The 21,127-nt window shown below is 44.1% G+C and overlaps 1 protein-coding gene across 2 annotated transcripts in view; it reads right to left on the bottom strand.

The window, feature by feature from the left end:
* Positions 1-691: 691 nt before the first annotated feature.
* Positions 692-21,127, bottom strand: part of NWD2 (NACHT and WD repeat domain containing 2) — a 161,348-nt gene continuing 140,912 nt past the window's right edge. For both annotated transcript variants that reach the window (XM_069976488.1, XM_069976489.1), the window contains 3 exons: positions 17,016-17,160; positions 8,568-9,157; positions 692-5,056 (listed from right to left, as the gene is read on the bottom strand). In XM_069976488.1, coding sequence (XP_069832589.1) covers positions 1,124-5,056; positions 8,568-9,157; positions 17,016-17,160 — 4,668 coding nt within the window. In that variant the 3' untranslated portion in view covers positions 692-1,123. The remainder of the gene's footprint in view (positions 5,057-8,567; positions 9,158-17,015; positions 17,161-21,127) is intronic.

Below are 21,127 nucleotides of genomic sequence, written 5' to 3'. Positions count from 1 at the left end.
ACATAATATACTGATCCTAATCCCTGTCATGCTGGGTCAACAAGTCCAGTAGGCTGTCCTAATCAGTGAAGGACAGTTTTCTTTATATGCACATTTATACAGGGAAGTGTCTATCATCAATAATTAAGACTGCCCAGTGGACTCCTAAACCCAGAATTGGCAGGGATTATAAACAACATATTAAAGTTCTACTTAAGGTTGTTACACAAAACTATATATCAATGTGCTCAGCTCCTCCTGCTCTATAACATTCTGCTGGTAGATTGGATTACAGTTTTATGGTGATAAGTTCCCTTTAACTAGAAGACTGTGCTGCTGTTGACAGTGGTTGCTCTTTTCCCCTATGGCTGCCGATAGCTATCAATGAGACATAAAAGAGAAACTATCAACAGGTTTGTATTCTAAATCAAATATGCTAATGAGTTATTTTGGTGCACTGGGGGCCTTCTTTGGCCCCTTAGTGCATAGCCCCGCCTGCTTGCTTGTACAACCTTTTCTACTTATGCATATTCATGACAATCATCTATGCATAAATAGCCAGTAGGAGGGGACATGCAAGCCAGAAGGCGAGTTGGAAGGTGTACTGAGGGGCCAAAAAAGTGCACCAAAACAATTAATTAAAATATTTGCTTTTGATTTAATTTCTCAAAAACAGCACCACAAAGGAAGACTGATGCTATGATCTGCAGCTCTGCCATACAGGTATGAACCTGCTGATAGTTTCCCTTTAATTTTCATTTTGTATATAAATTGAAAGCAAAAAATGTGAAAAAGACAGTAACCCGATGTTCAGTGAAGTATTCAGTGCTTCTATTCTAGAACAAGAACAAGATCGATGCACTTCAGACAAACACAGTAATCTGCTCACAAGAACCTTCATTCAACAGTTACTTTTTTTTAAACTAAGAGATGGTGGGGGCAGTAAGTTTCCTTCTTTTATATCTCAAGTCCTTCAGCAATGGTCATATAGCGCATGCTGTATAACAGAGCATTAGCTACATGCTGGATAAAATTTTGCTATATTATCAATGAAAATTCCATCATTGCAAACATTTGAAAAGAAAACTATAATGATTGATAGGGCAGATTTGTAAACATTTTTGATCTATTATTTGGTGGCCTATCAGTTGTTAGCGGCAAAGCTCTGCCCCCTGCAGTCAATGGCAGAACACATTTTCTCATAGCAAAAGTTATGCTTTTTGGTTGGTGTTGACTCTGTTCCTTCACCAGATTCACAAACTGTGATGGGGCTATCTCTCGCAAACACTTCGGTGGATTCCCTCCACAAGCAGTCAGGTGCCATTTTATAGATGTAGTTATTGCATTTTGGTCTATGAAAGCGTGTTTTGTTATTGAAAATCTGACGGCTATTGGAAGTGGCAATTTTAATTTTTAACGTTGCATCCACCCGATCCACCACAGTGTAAGTGCCAATGCTTCCATCATCAAACCCTACAACAATATTGAGGTGCCTTTGGGAGAGTGCAAGAAAGGTTGGCGGTTTATATAACGTACAAGCACCGATACTTTTGCCATCAGCAAGTCTCATAACTATTAAACTAGAGACAGAATTATCTTCATCATCTTCTCCATTTTGAAAGCAAATGTAGACAAGGTAACGTCCATCACAAGACAGGCTCTGCTTCCATATTAATCCTGATGCGTGTATCACTCTGAGTTTTCCAGTGTGAAGATCTAAAACATTGAACTTTTCATCTCCATGAGTGATTATCCCAAGTTTTCCATTCGGAGAGATTTCAAAATTGTGAAGATTCTTTAAGAAGTTACACGGTAGCTGGACTCTTCTGCAGATAGCTTCCTCGGCAAGGCTCCAGATGTTCACAGTCTCAGTGGATGTCATAAATACAACAAACTCTGGACAGTCCGGAATTAACTTAAAGTTGATTATGGTTGATCCATCATCACAGCAGAATTTCTTAGTGATGCTTCCTGTCCATAGGCTTACAGCTAAAAGTTTGTTCTTGGTCATTCCAATCAAAAACGTATTTGCAGTAGTTATAAGTGCATTTTTTAAGGCAGCTAAGATATTACATACTTTATGACCTGTTGCAAGCCTCCATACTCTTGATGCATTTTGCTCACATAAAGACACTATAAATTGATCATTATGTGTTATCAGCAGTTGAGATATTCTTTGACCACTTATTCGGAAGAGGTTTTCCCCGGTGGTGGTATGCCAAACGTATTGGTTACATTTGTCATCTGAGGTGACCAATAGTTCTCCAGTGGTTGTGAGTACACCATTTTCTACAATACCTTCATGCTTAAAGGATGATTCAATAAAGCCTGTGTTAAAATTCCATTTTTGAACATATTCCGATCCATCGATCGAGTAGATGTAATCCCCTCTCCCGGATAATAATACTGTGTGCACAGCTCTCCCAGTCTTATCAATATTGGACATTGCACTTAAGATGTCAGTGTCCCAGATGGAAAGCACTCCACTGATGGACAGGGACAGAAGTAAGTTATGATGGCTAGATTTGACTAATTTTACTATATTCCCTGAGATCTCCTGTAAACTTGCCATACACTGCCCGGTGTCTCTTCTCCAAACAAATATAGATGAGGTATTTTCCATGGAAGCAATAATACAGTCGCAGCTCCGGGAAAGAACAGCTGATATAAATCTTTCATTGCGTTTGGCCCTAAACTTTTCCGAAACTTTCCACATACGCGTGTCGAGAAGTTCAATGCTCAATGCTTTGCAGATTAAAAGTGCACTTTGGTCTTCAGACAGCTCAGTGCTTATAACGTCACTGTCTCCTTTTGTACAATCAAACTCTTCCGTCAGCTGGGGATTGGTTATTTCCTCTACATTCCAAACAGAGAGGCTGCCTTCATTGTCAATCATAACCACTTCTTGAGTCGTATCCAGAGCAAGGATATATTTCGGAAACCCACCAGAAAACTCTGAGGTTACGGTTGATAGCTTCTCACCAGTGCCTAAGTGAAATATTGTGGTGGTATTGAGGTATTGGCCACAAAATGCATATAGCCCATCTGAAGAACATTGGATGCAAGTTACTTCGTACCAGCAATGGAAATTATAAAGTGGCCACCCATAAAGTAAATCTATAACATTAACATCTTTACTTGCTTCCAGCCAGGCTAGTGCATGTGTATGAGAGAGCGTGAAGCCATTGATTAGGTTTGGCCCACCTCCTACACCTTTGGAACCTTTAACTTCTACTTCCGACAGAAGGCAAGAGTTTAGGTTGTCATAGATTAAAAGGGTATTTTTTGCTGTAGACACAACAAGATATTTTTCATCGACTGTAAGCTTCATTCCCATAATGACAAACTCAGTGGTGGTTATTTGTCTAAGAAGTTGCCTCGACTCAACATCCCAAGTACTGATTGTGCCATTCTCAAGTGCAGAAATGATTATATTTGGGCTATACGTAGGAAGGACCTCTGTGACATGCAATGAACTGGTTGACAGAGAAAGTCTTTCCGGGGTGTAGGTGACATCCATCGAAGAGTGCAATGGGACAATGGAACAGTATTTAGGTCCATCTTTGTCACATTCTACAAGAAGGTTTCTGAACTTGGGCAATGAACTCACAACTGGAAGTAATATTTGCTGCAGTTCAGCAGAAAGTGACCCGGGATTTTTCAGAACCTTGTTTTTTATGCTTTGAAGAGTACTTGCAAGAAATTTCAGCTCTTTATCTTGTGAGTAATTATATGCTATTTCAATGTCACTTAAAGCCCTATCAAATTGTCCAATTTTAATCATTGTATACAGCCAGCTAAAGTTCATTGTAATCCCAGACATTATTTCATCTGTCATTCCACATCTTGTTAAATGATGTAGTAGTTCTGTCATTTTCCTGTGATTTACAAAGAAAATATCAGGCTGTAGAGGATTACACTGAAATGCCCATGGCTGCTCAGGAGCCTGTCTGTCAAACTCATTTTCATCATTGTAGTGGATTTCATCATTGCGTATGCCCCTGTGATCATTCTGTATGCAGTTTTCAAAATAATTATGATCATTGTAGAATGTTTTTTTCCTGCCTCCCGACCATGTACCAAGAAAGTATTCTGCCATATTCACATGCATTTCTTGCAAGTCTTCTTCATTGCTAAGATACAACTTTTGGGCAATCAGGTGAAGATGTCTATTGGACCAAACCAAAAGGCTACAATTTCTTATGTGTCGCTCAATTAAATATCCGGTGAGATCTTCTTTAATTTGTGCAATGATTGTGTATGGTATCCTTAATGGATTCAGTGCTTTCCCATTTGCTATTAACTCATTCATGACATTATTATCAAGAGCCAGAATGTCTTCTAGTTCCACCTCGCTGAGTCCCGTTTTAGCCATCGTAATGTAACCCAGTGCTCTTGAGACCAACCTCAGTCCACACTTGTTTTCCAGAGAACAGAATAACTGCTCTATGTTTTCATGGACAGTCACACAGAGAGTCGATTCATCAACATCCTTATGGGACCTCCAACCTCTAACCTCTCTAAACGTCAGGTTCACAAACATGGGTAGAGTACACCTTGAAAACGCTTCATTGACATAGATTTGTTGACCCGATGTTACTTTCCTTTTAACCCTCAATAGCTGATGTTTAAGTATTTGGCTGCACATTTTCCTATCTCGTGGAATAAGTTCTATGTAGTTGTCCTCGTTGTTTATAAGGCACCGTAGTTTTTGGAGGATTCCATGCTTGTTTGGCAGTGTTGACAAAATGATACGAACTGTGCGTGGAAGATGAATGGGGAGCCACCATAGTTTCCTGGCGTCATCACTATCTGTCAGTTGTTCAAGGCTGTCTAGCACAAGCACCAGCGGCTTAAGATAAGAAGACTCACTCAGGAGGTTTAAAAAGAGCTCTCGCAGATCTACAATCTTTTTGGGAATGCTCTGCAGTAAACATCTGTAATTCACAGCTAGCTGCTCACATAGGCTTTGAAGCAGACAGCTTAATTCAGAGCTCATTTCTGTGGATCCGAGAAATCTTACAATGACAACAGGGTTAGACTCTGGTCCCATTTCTTCCTGAAGCCATGAACAGACCTATAACACACAAAATATATTATTAAACTGAATTGTTAATTTAGTCTATAAATTACTTAAAAATTAGGATTAATTAAGTTTTAGGCCATGTTCACACTATGTAAGTACCGTAGTAATCATGGCCATTGTAACAACGGCCGTCATTTCTACGGTACTTACGTAGTGCTGCACCTAAGGGAATCCCAGGCCGGAGTGTATACACATAGTATACACTCTGGCCGGGATCCCTAGCAGCGCCGCAAGAAACTGACATGTCAGTTTTTTGTAGCCGCTATTCAATGAATAGCGGACGCAGAAAACCCTGTCAGTTCACACAATGGACCATGCAACTCCAGCCGTATGCTCCATTGTGTGCAGCGGGTATTCGGCTGCGGGCGCGCACGGATGCGTCAGCATCCAAATTCAGTGGCATTAAAGATCATCTGGCCGCTACTGCAGTACTGGCCGGGATGATCTTTTCTGACACCGACCATTCCGTGACCCTGGCCGGGTCACGGAACGGCCGATCTCTTACTACTGTACGTGGGAACATGGCCAAATAATTTTTTTTCCTCTTTTCCTCAGGCTCTTTTACCGTATGCCTCTATTTCATCAATAGTTATTATATAAAAAATTATGCAAAAGATGTAATTGACCAGATATGTTGCCAGAGACTCCTTTCACTATCCTTAATCTCCAAGGAGATTGCTATCTACCTGTTCAATACCATAAACTAAAAAAACCCTTCAAACTCATAGATTATCTTTAATCCGATTTTAAAGGGAATCTATCAGAAATGCTGAACGAAGCAATGTATTACTTACTTCATTTTGTTCAGCCGTTGTTCTGCTACGCAGGAGAATGGGCTTCATACCATACAACACCACTCCCTTCCCCCTCTGGCTGCTGATGGACAGCTGTCTGCCTATACACAGTATACATAGGCAGGTAGTCAATCAGAGGCAGTGGGCAGAGGGAACTGATGCTCAAGAATATTGAGGACTACTGAGCACATGCATATATGCTTAGTGCAGTATAAACCTACTAACAGTCTCTCTAAAGAGGCTGTGTAAAAAAAAATATATATTCTCAATGGCTGGCTGTGGTGTAAAAAAAATGCAACTATACTTCCCTGTTGCAATTTGCACCACTGCAGTACTGCCAGCTTCCAGGTGTCTTCTTACAGATTACTATGATGTCACAACCATGGAGGAACTTTCCCACTCAGCCAATCAGTGGCCACAGTAGTATCCTATTTTAAGGCCCTATTCCATGGAACGATTATCGTCCGTATTCGGCCGATATCGGCCGCTACGGATGATAATCGTGCTGTGGAATAGAGTGCAACCATCGGCCGACAACGTTCATGTTGGCTGATCATTGCAGTCGCTTGTTTTTCAACATGTTGAAAAACAAGTGACTGATATAGCAGCGATCTGCTGCTGTCGCTCTGTTGAATAGGAGCATCGGCAGCAGACGCTGCTGTATCCTATGGGCTGCCCGGATGATCAGCGATACCCCGGGCAGCCCCCCCGCAGCTCCCCGCCGCCCCTTCTGCACTTACCCGCTCGCTGCTGCCGCGTTGAATAGTGGCGGCAGCGAGCGGGGAACGAGGAGCAAACGAGCGCTGAGAGCGCTCGTTTGCTCCTCTAAACGACCCGTGAAATAGGGGCTTTAGTCAGTGATTCCTTCATAGTCATGGCATCGTAGGAACCAGAAAAAGTGATTCCTTCATAGTCATGGCATCGTAGGAACCAGAAAAAGATCACCATAAGGGGACAACAGCTGTGAGAGCTCGAAGTAGGTGTGTGTAACTTGTTTATTTTCTCCTAGACAACCTATTTAAATGCCACAGGGTCAGTTTCTCATAAAATTATTTAGGTGGCAAGGTGATCCTTTCAGTATGGGAAGTTGGTGATTGAAAATGACCAAAACTTGTGTCAGGGAGCACAGGAAGTTCTGGTAATATATATTATTGCTATTTTTACATGTACACATTTTTTTCTCCTAGTCCACACAGTGGTTTATTGGTCAGTATGAATGCTTAGTACTAGGGCCATGGGATTAAACCAACCAAAGGGGCAACATCTGCTATATATCTCTATATCTGTTCATTCTAGTAGTCTGGTCTTTGATAAACATGTTGAGCACAACAGATTCTGGCGCCAATGATGAAATGAGAAACATTTCCTAAAATGTGCTAAGTGTACTGAAAAACATTGTCCTGTCTTGAAGTGTACCTGTTATTAAGAGTAACTTCTGACATGTCATCAGGCATGTCAAACACTATTGATCATTATAAGGAGATATAGTAGAGGAGAGAGGGGGCGGCTAATTCTGTAAGAGATGATTGCTAATTCATAGCCTCATAGACTTACTTTGTTGGAATTAGCCAATCAGAAGACACAGCCAGAGAGTGGATTGTACGCCCGCTGTGCTCTGGCTTATCTGCTGATTGGAGAGGGTTTCAGAAGTGGGACCCGCTGTGATAAAAAAAACTTTTTTTTTACTTGATGACATGTCAAAAGTTACTTTTAATGACAGTGACTCTTTAACCTACTAAATACTTCACAACCTTCAGAAAGTTTTAACATAAAATTTGTTACATGTAGATCAGAATGTCTTAGGGTAGCTTCAGAGGTAACCTATACACAGCGTATTTCTCGCTGCAAATTCGCATCGAAATCTGCTCTGGATAATTGCCCATTCACTTCAATTGGCTGTCATCCCTCTGCAAGTATGTCAAACTCAGTGCCATTAACCCCTGCGGCCTGGAAACATACTGTACCGGGTCCCCGCTCCAGCTTGCTTTGGGGGCTCCCAGCATCTCCCGGCGATCAGCCAATCAGTGCACTGTGGCGGGGCAGCACAATGATTGGCTGACCGCCGGGAGCCACCGGGAGCCATCGAAGCAAACTGGAGCGGGGACCCGGTACAGTATGTTTCCGGGCCGCTTATTTAGTTGCAAATTTGCAGCGAGAAACCCGATGCGGATAGGTTACGAGTGAAGCTACCATTAGACAATATATAAAATTCACAAATATTTGTAATTAAAATTCTTTAAATGACGTAGGTAGGTTTTAGGTAGAGATAAGAAAAGCAGACTTCCTTAGGGTTTGTACAAAGCCAAATGATTGGCTTTAAATAGCTAACCATTCATATGAACCCTAATGAAACCCACTGCGCTCATCTCAAGTTTTAGGCTATATGCACAGCAGGTTCAGTCGGTGTGTTGGCTGCATTTCTCAGATTGAACACATCCCACTGAATAGAAGGCTAACAGCATGCTACTGAATTACGATGCCATGAGCTCTCGAATGGTCAAAGCACTACTCTACCAGAAATGATCAGTTAGGGTGGTATATGCTCTGACTGTTTGGGAGTTCACTCCATCATAATCTAGCCTTCCATGCAATTGGACATGTTCAGTCTGTGACCAGCCCACGGACTGTGTTTTACAGACTAAACACAGTCATATGCAAATGGCCTCAGGCATCAGGGATGATCGAGAATCAAGCTGATTTACTGTTACCTTTTTTGCTACTTCTGCTAAAAGGAGTGTTTTTCCAGTGCATGGTCCACCATATACTACTAATGGGTTGATATGGCCTGATTTGGAAGGCTGTAAGTATTTATGAACAAGGCTTAGCGCTTCACATCTGTATTCATAAAAGGAAGAGTAGGTTCTACACAAAGACAAATGCTGCAAGATTTCATCGTACAGTAAATCCGTCTCAGTTTCAAAGCTCTGTTGCACAGTTGCCTGGATTATATCTATCACGTCTTCATAGAACTGCTTGCAAAGTCCTTCCACATAATGGTTTTCCACTTCTTGGGAGTAGCCCAGTTTCATGTCACAATGAGTCACTGAGGTGTAAACACGTAGATTGGATGATGCCACGATGGTCGGAATAAATTCATCCCTGAGCTTTACCATCTTCTCAAGGGCCTCTGGATCTCTCATAATCTTGCCTTCAAATGTCATCACATCTGTATACCTGGACATCTCAGGTAATTTCACATGTTTTTCAATGTTGGAAATTTTCCGAATGTAGCAAACACATTTCTTTAAAAATGCTGCTGTTTGCTTTCCTAAAGCGAAGTCAAACTCATCTTCCAGAGCTAAAATAGACAAAAATATTCAGTTAAAATCAATTCAATATGGATGGCTACAGCCTATGACTCATTGGCTAATAGTTCTCTTGCTCTAGATTACCTAATGTCTATTTTCAGTATTTCGTGCCAGATGGGGGTCCCTTCTCTGAAATGAAGTGTAGTAAGAAACTGATATAAAATCAATGAGTCTTTCAACTAACATACTCCAAAAGTTTTTTCTATCAGTCAGCGTATGAGTGTTCAGAGCCTTACCGATTAGTGGGATGGGATCTGGCTGTTGTTTAGATAGATATGGTATACATGTATTGAGGTATAGTATACCTAGGTATATATACGGTATAATACAGAAAAAAGACAAATCTGGTCAGCTATCCTAAAACACCATTCACACTAGGCAGGAGCATGTTGCTATGGCTGAAATTGCAAACATGCAAAAACACAGAAAAATGCAACAGCTCATCGCTAATAGCAAGATACACACCCAATACAGATATGAAAATCACTAAAAGCAGCCCCCCAAATGCCAAAAAATCTCTATAAAAATAATGAGGCTTTCGGTTACCATTTGCAAAGAGTGTAAACCATCCTAGTATAAATGCTGTTCTAGGAGAGCTGACCAAATGTGTCTTTTCTTTGTGTTCAAGGTGTGTGTGTGTGTGTGTGTGTGTGTGTGGGTGGGAATGGCTACCTCTACTTGGTCGCGCACTCGCCCCATTTCACTCAAGTGGTTATTATTTTTGCCAGTATTAGATGGATCCTGCATGCCCAGAGCATAGGCTTATTATATGCCATGGAGAGGCTAGTACAGTGTAGGTCCATCCCCGCATGAGGCCACCTTATCGTGGTGGGATGGTTTACATTATTTGCAAATGGTAACCAAGAGCCTCATTATTTTTATGGAGATTTTTTTTGCAGTTGGGGGCTGCTTCTAGTGATTTTCCTATCTGTATTGGGTCTGCATCAGTTTATACTATATAATATGTTTATAATATATACATATTGGGGGACATGTATCAAGTGGCTTATCTTTGTTTTTTGGCGGAAAGTGCAGATTTGCGAATATTTTATTTGCAAAATGGCCGATTTGCGAATAAAATATTTGCAAATCTGCACTTTCTGCCTCATACGCCAGGGGGCCGGGGAGGAGGTGTGGAAGGGGCGGAACGGGGGGGGGGGCGCAGACTCAGAGTCCGCACGATTTATAATTGCTTTGTGTTAAAGATACGCAGGAAACCTACTTCAGCTCTCAGCTGGCGTAGGTCTCCTGCTGTGCGCACCAGCGCGCATGGGATTTATATAGAGGCAGTCCGCCTCTACATAAATCTCCGTAGCGCCGGAGATGCGGGGACATTTCTTTTTTTTTTTTTTTTTTTTTTTTGTAAACTTTTTATTCAGTTTTCAATTTTCAAAAAACATGAACAGACGCGGAGACAGTACTCCACTACAGGTAAAACATGAGCGTACATAACCAAAATTATTACAGACAATTATGCATTGGTCCACACAAAACAGGAACCTAGTGGACCCCGAAAGAGGTCTGGATCAGAAACAAAATCAGAAGCCCACCCATAGAAGAGAACTCCCTCCCCCCCCCCCCCCCCCCCCCCCCCCCCTCTTCCCCCCGGCTCGCGATCACCCCGGATGGCCCTCAGTAGAAACCTAAGTTGTATCCCTAAGGACATAAAAGAGAGATAATCTCCGGTCCATGCTCACTCACACCCTCAAACGGCCAAGCGTACCTGCCACATCCTTAGCCAGGTACCATTTGGTATCCTTGAAGGGCAACACTACCTGTCGTATTTCAGCAGGAGAAAGGAAGGCACAGATGAACATTGTCCATTTCTTAAAGAAACCTTTGGTAGACTTTTCCTTGGCCCTTAGTACCTCCAGCTGGTCATACAGTAGATATTTTTTAACTTGATTCACCACCTCATCAGTGGAAGGCATCTGAGATTCCAACCAATGAGCGAGCAGGCAACGCTTGGCCACCAAAACAAAAACATGGGTGAGCAATGTAGGCCTCTCCTCATTTTGGGGAATATGCATTACCAGAAAAGCAGGTTCCAATGACAAGGTGACCCGCAATTTAGATGCTAACAGATCTTTTAACCTCACCCAGAAATGTCGCACAAGGGGACATGTCACCAGTCCATGTAATAAGTCAGTCCCCCCAAGGTTACAATTGGGGCAGGCATCAATCCTGTCTGGTCTGTCCAGAGTCTTGGGCAAGGTGAAACCATACGTCGCATGATGGATGATGCGGAATTGGGTATCCCTCCAATTTTCGCTGACTATCGCCCTCCTCACCACCGCCCACCCATCTAGGATTGGTTTAGTCAGTTCAGCCAGACCTAATTTACCCTCCCAGTACTTAAATATGCCCTGACAAAAGGGCTCTGAAGCCTGCCGTCGCAGCGCCCGATAGAGGTACGACAGCGAGTGCATAGGCGCCTCCACTTGCAGCATATCATGGACCAAACTAGACCCGTAGAAGGAAGAAAGGTTCCGCAACCTAGGTTTAGTAAAGGCCATGACCTGGTTATATAACAGAAAATTCCCCTCAGGCAGCCCATATTTGGCTCGAAGCTCTAGAAAAGTCAAGTATCTGTGCTCAGAGTCATGCAAAAGATGAGATACACAAGTTATCCCTCTGTCCCTCCATTCTAGGTACGCCTTATCAAGCTGGTTCACTTTCAGTTCCGGATGCGCCCATAATGTCATATATTTCCCTATAGCAGCGGGTAGTTTGATATCCTTTAGGCCTGCCTTCCAGGCCGCAATCGTATCTCGCAACAGCAAAGACCTTTTTACATGGGATGGAATGGCAGAGAATTTGGAGAATAGTAGCGCCCCCAGAGACCAAGGGCCTGCCAAGGCCGCCTCCTCTCTAAAGTTAGTGTAGGGACCCCCACCCCTCATCCAGTCGAATCCATGCCTGAGCAGACATGCTACATTATATCTTCGGATATCGGGGAAATTTATTCCCCCCTGATCCTTAAAGAGTTGTAATTTTTTTAGGGCTATACGAGGTCTCTTCCCCCTCCAGATAAATCGGAGAAAGGAGGATTGCAATTTATTTATGTCTGAATGCTTTAGCAGAACCGGGATTGTCTGCATGGGATAAAGAAGTCTGGAAAAGGCCAGCATTTTCAGTAGGTGACACCGGGCCATTGTAGGAAGGGGTAATGATTTCCATCTGTCCACATCACTAAGAATCGACTGGATGAGTGGCGGATAGTTGAGTCCATAGAGTGAGCTGGGCGTTCTGCCTATCATGATGCCCAAATATCTAATTGCTCTGCGTTCTATCGCGACTGGAGTATTTCCTTGAAAGCCCCGGGATCCCACAGCCAGATCTAACATTATGCTTTTGGAAACGTTAACTTTGAATCCCGCCCCCTCCCCGAAATCTCGTAAACATTCAAATACCGTTGCGAGGTCAGAAGCCGGATTCTCAAGGAAGAGAAGGATATCATCCGCAAAGAGTGCGGTCGTGACAGGGATGCCCCCTACCTTTATGCCCCTTATGCCAGGATGTGATGCTAGAATGCGCGATAGCGGTTCTATAGCAATGTTAAATAAAAGAGGCGATAGGGGGCAGCCCTGTCTGGTACCCTTATACAACCGGAACGGTTGAGATAAAAAGCCCGGGGTGCCCACCCTGGCCCAGGGAGCAGTGTAGAGTGCTGACAAGTACCTCATAAAGGGGCCCTCAAAGCCCATTTCAGCCATCACCGCCCACACCCACTCCCACCGCACGTTGTCAAAAGCTTTTTCCGCGTCAATCGACAATATTGCGGGGGAGGGATGCAGGTCAGGATGAAGCTGGACCTCATCCAGCACACTGATGACCTTCCTCAAGTTGGACACCGCTGATCGTCCCTTGACAAAGCCCACCTGTGAAGGTGAGATAAGGCAAGGAAGGACAACAGCCAGGCGGTCAGCCATAATCTTTGATAGTATCTTGAGGTCGATGTTGATAAGGGATATCGGCCGGTACCCCCCTGGTGACGTTAAATCCTTCCCCTCCTTGGGTAGAACTTTTATGACCGCTGTGTTCAAGGTGGCAGACACTGGTGTCCCCTGTAAATACAGATTGTATAAGGATTGGAGAGCGGGGCCTACCTCCGTAACTGCCATCTTATAAAAATCTGCCGTATAACCATCGGGCCCTGGAGCCTTATTCGGCTTCAGACCCTTAACAGCTCTAGTGATATCCTCTATTGTTATAGTGGCATTCAGCATTTCATTTTCCTCATCGGTTAGCTTAGGAAGGCGTGACTCATGTATCCAGTCCCTCACCTGAGCGCCCTGCGGGAGAGAATCCATATAGAGGGTTTCATAGAAGGATCCCAGGATCTTATTAATTCTACTCGGGTGAGTTTGAAGGGTTCCCTGTGCATCCCGCATGGCCTGAATATGATGAAGGCCACGCCGGCCTTTGGCCAAATTCGCCAGCAACCGACCCGGTTTGTTCCCATGGCGAAACAGAGTGGCCTCAAAATGAGACCTGTTGATATTCTCTCTGCGTTCTAGCCAGCTTTCGTATGTCGATTTAGCCATCTGCCACTTCTCCTTGGCCTCTGGGGAAGGCACCTCAATAAAGGACGTATATGCCTCTCGTAGGGCCTCACTATGAATTTTAAGCTGAGAGGTAATTTTTTTCTTCTGCCCGGAAACATATGACATTATGCGCCCCCTTAAAACCACCTTAGCAGTTTCCCAATAGAGTTGAGGTTGGGAGACATGCTCTGCATTATCCCTAGCAAATTCCCACCACCAGAGTTTCAGGAAGGCCTGAAAGTCCTCATCCCTGGACAGTCCCTGTGGGAGCCGCCAGACAAAGTCAGTGCCCCTAGGGATAGTATCCTGCAACACAATGGACACGGGTGAGTGGTCTGATATAATCATATCCTCTATCTGCGACCGCTGAAGACGCGGTAGCAGTGAGTCAGAAACAAAAGCATAGTCTATTCTGGACCAGGAGTTATGTGGATGGGAAAAATGGGAGAACTCCCGTGCATCAGGATGCATCCACCTCCAGGCGTCCAAGACACCCACTGTCCGTGCCCATCTCGGCAGAGCAAGATCCCTATTACGGGGACCCGCCCCAGTCGACTTACCCGACTTTCTGTCTTCTGCATGGCTCATAACTGAGTTAAAGTCGCCCCCTATCACTTTCGGTGTCGTCACGTCTTGAAGAACAACTGAGGTAAGAGATTGGAAGAAGGTATTATTAGTATCATTCGGGGCATATACATTGATCAATTCCAGCTCCTCGGCAGAGGTCTTTATGCACACTTTGCAAACCCTCCCCTCTGTATCAGACCAGACCCGGGTGGTTTCATGACTGAAGGCTTTATGGATGAGCATCAGCACCCCGGCTTTGTGTGATACAGCTGCCGAGCCGTATACCTCCCCCACCCAACCTTTGCGCATCCTAAAGAAGTCCTCCTCTCCCAGATGAGTTTCTTGTAGCATCACTACATCCGGTGCTAACCGCTTTAGGTGGCGCAAAATCATATTCCTTTTATGGGGCGATCTCAGGCCCTTCACGTTCCATGATATCACATGTACCATAATGGAGCAATGAGCCGGTAAACTATCCTAAATTCCCCTTTGAGCCACAAGGTAGATCGCGAGCCGGAACCCTCCCTCCCTCCCAAAATAAACAACCCTCCCAAACAAAAACAACAACATAACGGTATGACCCATGCCCAAAGGAAAGTCGGGACATCCGACCTCGGGCAGACTCTGGGTCTATGGACCTCACTTCTTCCCACGCTGGCCATGAGGCCGAGTACCAATATTACCATCAACATATTGCATGTTAGAGGAGACCTCCGGCTCCTCGGGCTCAACAAATGCAGCATAAGACCTTATATAGTGAGCAATGCCCTTTTTTCCTCCAAGGACCATCACATAGGGATAGAGGGAGGGGAAGGGAGGGAGGGATAATAGGGGGACCTTGGAAGAAGGGGGAAGAGGGGAAGGAAAAAAAAGGGGGGAGCCAGGAAAAATGAAGGGAGGGAGATATGGAGAGGATAGGGGGGGAAGGGAAAGGAAAGAAGGGGAGGGTAGGGAAGAAGGATAGAAGAGGAGGGGAAGCAGGACAGCATGATACTGGGGAGGAGACCGGCCAGTATTCCAGAGACAGGTGTATGATGAGAAGTTCACCCTGGCCTCCGGCCCCATCAGGAAGGGACAAAAACTAACAGATTGGTAAAACCAGAGTCAGGAAACGTGGCCTCACAATAAGCAGCATAGCGTCCCAATATGGAAGTTGTCAATTAAGGCCCCCTTATACTACCAGTCCTTTGGCGATGAAGCCCGTCTTCTAGGTAGGGCGAGCACGTTGGCTCACCGGCAGATCCGGCCATTGATCCCGCGGGAGCTGCGGCAGCAGCTGAGCAGAAGGTGCGCCGCCTCCCGCACGTCGCGGGCTCCTAGGATGGTCAGGGGGGAGGTCAGCCAAGTAATCTCTCAGACTGTCGGCCGCATCGTCCACCTCCGCGAAGGACTGCATGGAGCCATCCTGGTGGAACACCTTTAGGACCGCTGGATACAGTAAAGCAAATCTGATCTGCTTCTTGAACAGCGCCGTACAGATCGGGGAGAACAACTTTCTCTTCCGTGTAACTTCCACCGAGAAATCACCAAAGATGAGAAGGCGATGTCCCTCCAGTCTGAGTCCTTCCTGGGCATTACGAAACGCCCTTTGAATAGCCACCTTGTCGGTAAAGTCTAAATATTTGACAATTACTTGTCTGGGTCGTTCTCTCTGCGCGAGACCCGGGGGAATGCCCTTGTCTTGTGGTTGGCGTATTTCCGGGCCCAATCTGTGCGCCCTCTCGACTTTGCAGGGATGCGGGATACCCAATAAGGAGGGGATGGTTACCTCACAGAGACGGGGCAGATCTCTTTGCCTGAGAGTTTCAGGGACTCCCACAATCCGGAGGTTGTTGCGGCGGGACCTGTTTTCAAGGTCTTCCACCTTGTCCCATAATCGCCTGCTCTCTCTTTCCGCGGCTTGCAGACGCGTGTCCCATGAGGATGCAGAATCCTCTAACACTCCGATCCGCTCCTCAGCCGCCATTACCCGCGCTCCCTGTGCCTGCACTTCCGCCTGTAGCTGTTTCATGGCCGCGGTCACTGCCGCCGTGACCGAGTCCTGCAACCCCGGGGTAATGCGCTTTGCGACCTCCGCTGCCAGGGCCGCGTAATCTAGGGTGAAGGTGTCTCCCTCCTCCTCACCTCCCGAGAAGTCCCGCTCCGATCTCTCCTGTGAGGCCGCTCGGGATGATGCAGGCGACGGCGCCATGTCGGCCTCCTCCCCTCTGATTCTGCGGGACCTGGAGCGATGCAGCTGCTTAACCTGCTTCGCCTTTTTGTGGACAAAGCGATCCATATGTGTGCCCCGAACAGGTAAGGGTACAATTTACCCGTTTGGATCAGTGGTGCGGGTGTTAAATGAGCAGGCACGATATCTGCTGAGCGGAGCCGAGGTCACTCGTGGCTTACAGCATGGCGCCGGAACCGGAAGTCGCGGGGACATTTTTAAGTCTGGGGTAAAAAATGTCGGACTTAATAAATGTCCTCCATTGTATACATATATGTATATAATACCAGACCCCTGGTTTTAGGGAAGAGTGGTAGTTCATAAACTTGATGCCAAGCTATCAATAGGAGCGGCCATATCAGCAGGGAACTTTGCTAAATAAATGCATTAAAAAAAAAATTAACATGATGAGCCTAACTAATTTAATTATGAAGCAACGCCCCATCCCTGAAAAGTCCCGCCCTCTTTCAGAAAAGTGGAAAGCAAAAATGAAAAGAAATCCCCGTGCGAGAAAGATATAATTACCGGATGACAAGTATCTTTTTGCTTGGCTGGATTTCATCTTTCCTTTCTCATGAAGCAGCTTTACAGAAGTGCTGAAAATGTTCTTGATCTCCCCTACTACTGCACGCCACTTCTCCTCATTGGCAGAAATTGTAGAAGAATCTCCCTATAAATCACAAAAAGAAAAAACATAAAAACGTAAAAAATGTTTAATGCCTGCAGACATTATTGTAGTTTACAGTCTACCTGTCGCCTTTAAGAACTTTTTCCATGTTGTAGAGACATTTGAAAGTTTTGATTGGTGGGGGTTAGGGGGCATATACCTACACAGATTGCAGAAAGAAGCACAAGAAAGGAAGTGGCTGAGTGCTGCTTCTCCCTAGTCTGTGCATGTGACAGGATATGGTCCTATAGACTTACTAAAGGTGGACTTTGTAACATACTGCTTTATGGCCATTTAAAGGGAATATATACCCAGTTTTTTCTTTTGCTGATTAAAGTCAAATACAAATAGTTATTTATTTTTTTATTGTAATCTGTTTCTATTTTGTGACTCTAATTTTCTAAATTTCACTATTTGTACATTGTTATGGGGGCAGCCATTTTGCCTGAGCTGTTTTTAACAGCATTTAGTGGCATGCCTAACAAGACTCATGGACACAGACAACAATAGACAGAGTCTGTCCCCTTGAGATGAATGTGAAACATTACTGAGCGTGCTCTGTGTCCTTTGAAGAGGTCATTCCACATGTCACTGCAATTCTGCACGGATTACTTTACAGCAGCCTCCTCTTATCACCATAGACAGAACAAGAAGTCCCTTGAATATTGATTTAAAGCGATTCTACTGCCAGTTGATAGCAGTAAGAAGCAAGTACTTCTCCTTCTGAAGAAGGGCTACTAAGAAAGGTATAGGAAAAACTAACCACTAAGTGACATACATGTATGTCATGTTGCTGGTTAGGCAGTATGGAGCAGGCTTAGATGCTGAGCCTGCTCCATACACAATGGGTACTAACTGTGTCATATAGATCTAACAAAGTTACCTCTATAATTTGGAACAATGACTTATTTTCAGATGTTTTAGATAAGGTTGTAGGTAAACCTAATGCATTGTTATAGAAAAGGGTATAATTCCAATAGTCTTGCAGCTTCAATAAATGACAAACTAAACTCTGCTACATCTAAATCTTACTTTTTGCTGTTCTGACTTCAGCTGTATCCCCTTTGACAGTCACTATATATATGACCAGTTGAATTATAATATAATGGCAACAATTTTCACTCAACATTAGAGAACCTCAGCTACTCATCTCAACAAGCTGTTCAGCCGACCAACACAAATTCAGAACATTCAGATAATTGTTTATCTCAAAATATGGCACATAATCCAAGGGAATTATGTGGCCTTAGAACAAAGTGTTCACATTTGGTCATGACATAATGTTTTCCTGAAATCACCTGTAATACCAAAAAGTTTTATAGCATTACATAGGTTTAGCTGAGATTTAGGATGCATGAAATCTACAAACTGTTCACATGTAGCCTAAATGTAGCTTGTGCCGTCAGGACTAATAGGCAGTGATTATGGTCTTATGTAAGGAATGCTTCCTATATGTAGGCTTCCCATGTTTTATGTATAGTGCTGCAAGGAAAGAAGAGTGGTGGTTCTCTGCAGCACATAACTCTCAATATGGACCTAATGGATGGACTTCAGACATCAAAGGATGGTGACCTGAACATGGACTCATCAGGCAGGAGGAGATTTGTCTCTTTGAGACGCATTGCAAAAAAGTCACTTCAAAGCTACATATCTGGAGTCTGTGTTCGGGTCACTATTCTTTGATGTCTGAAGACTTTCCATTAGGTCCATATTGAGAGCTATGTGCTGCTAAGAACCACCACTCTTCTTTCCTTGCCATGCTGTATATCAAATCGTGCTCCCTGTGATATGAAATGAAGGTGGAAGGCTGCTGACCCATTAACTCAATGCGCTTACTAGTGTTGTGTCTACAGTACAACCACACTATCTGTACATTTACATTTCTCACCAGGTATAATTGTCCTGCACATGAGGCTCCTATTGTCTCTTTTTCACATATTATACAGTATGTATATTACAGAAAATCAGGCCACGCACATGAAAAAATATGTTAAAATCTATCCAGATTTCATATCGGGACAGACCAATAGGCTTTTATTAGGCATGGACACCCTTCAGTTCTTTTTCCTGAAGGGGTCCTTTCCAGAAAATACCTCCAGAGTCAGCACCCAGGCAAGTGCCGCCGGGTGCTGAGCTTGGCCCTTTAATTGTATGCATTCCTGATCAGGAGCACATACAGTTAAATGTGGCTCTATTATTGACAGGGCATTATGCCTCTGCTCTCAAGAGGCCGCTCTCTTCCCCAATGATCTGGGACAAAAAAGACAGCTTGAAGAGCGGGAAGTGACAGAAGCTAGAGGAAAGCACAGCTGCAGTCTGCAACAGGTGAGTACGTATTATTTGTTTTTCCTCAGTTTTTCCTGTCAGGAAGTACTGATGGTTTCCTGAAGCCTCACTAAACACTTCCTGCTTGGTATTTTCTGACAATTAAATTCGACACAGGCGTGTGCATTAGGCGTGTGCACTAGCTAAACAAAACCATTAAAACCGAACAAAGGAAGAATCAGAAAGACCGTTTAGCTAATAATCTGTCCAAGGAGGCAGACTAGTGCGTAAAAAGTCAAGAACTGGTGATGAGAAATAGGGTGATCTTCATAGTCCACTACAATGAGTGTGAAGAATGTTCATCTAAATCAAAGGCCATATGACCCTATGTATAGTAATTCCTAGGAATTCTTTTAAATTAAACAAGGCATGGTCTGGACAGACAAGAGTCCACTATGTCATTTGATGGCAGCACCAACCTTTTTTGGTTTCAGTCCTAGTGCACATAAATATTCATAACCTTATGTAAGTGACTTATCAAAGACAGCCACAGGAAATCCAGCATCTAAAAAGATTCAAGCTGTTATTCAATCTTTATTTAAATCCAGAGAATAAATACCAGATATCACCATGTGTTTCAGGCCGCATTGGCCCTTAGTTACAGCAAGTAACATATCAACGTCTAAGCAAGGCCTCAAGTGGATATAATAGGGAGGGAGTTAAAAGTGTACCTGTTATTTGAAAAAAAAAAAAAAACACACATGTAAAAAGTTTGGATCAGTCAGGGTTTGAGTGCTCAGGCACAGACGGATTGGCAGAAGGAGATGGGAGAAAAGGACCACTCTGCATATCTCTTTCTCTGCTCTGTGATCATGTGACTAAGATGGTTCCATTCCTTATATTATGTGACTGCCTTGGTGCTAACACACACTTCTCCAGCTACTGATTGGTCGGAAAACTCAAACCCTGACAAATCAAAACATTTCATACGTCTCTATGGCACGTCAAAAGTTTTGTTTTAAATGACAGTGCCCATTAAGTACTAAATAGTAGTGATGAGCGAGTACTAAAATGCTTTGGTGCTCGATACTCAAGACGAATATTTCCCGATGCTTGGGTGCTCATTTTGAGTAACAAACCCCATTAAAGTCAAAGGGAAACTCGAGCATTTTTGCAGGGGAGCAAAGCTCTGCACAGGGAAGGTTGCCTGGAAACCTCAGAAAATGATGGAAACAACACAGAAATGGACGGGAAACAGCAGGGGCAGCATATATGGATGCCTCTGGGGCTGGCTAATCACAACATTACGCCAAATTATGGGCAACAGCTGGGCGGTGGCCCTCAATACAATTTTGCTGACCCAGACCAAGAAGGGCAAGCCACTTGTGCTGGCACATGTTAAGAAAGCACCCAACTAGGTGCAGCTGGAAGGACTTTGGTGTAGTCTATGGAGTCTGTGTGTACCAGGTACCAGGTGCTTTTTGTTTTAGAGCACCCATTACACTGCACACTGAACAGCCAGGATAGGTGTAGCTGCACTACAGATCCCAGCAAGCCAAGGTAAAGTAGCAGCAAAAATGAGTACTGAGAGGACTTTAAGAAATTTCTTTGGGGTCTATGTGGACCACTTGCTGTCCCCTTTCTGGCACCAGTCGCTCTGCACAGTGTGCAGCTAAGATGGCGGTAGCTGCATTACAAGTCCCAG

This window comes from Dendropsophus ebraccatus, chromosome 7, assembly GCF_027789765.1.
Source record: "Dendropsophus ebraccatus isolate aDenEbr1 chromosome 7, aDenEbr1.pat, whole genome shotgun sequence".
NCBI classification, from domain to species: Eukaryota; Metazoa; Chordata; class Amphibia; order Anura; family Hylidae; genus Dendropsophus; species Dendropsophus ebraccatus.
Note: the sequence above shows the minus strand (reverse complement) of the source record. Positions and strands in the feature narration are given on the sequence as shown.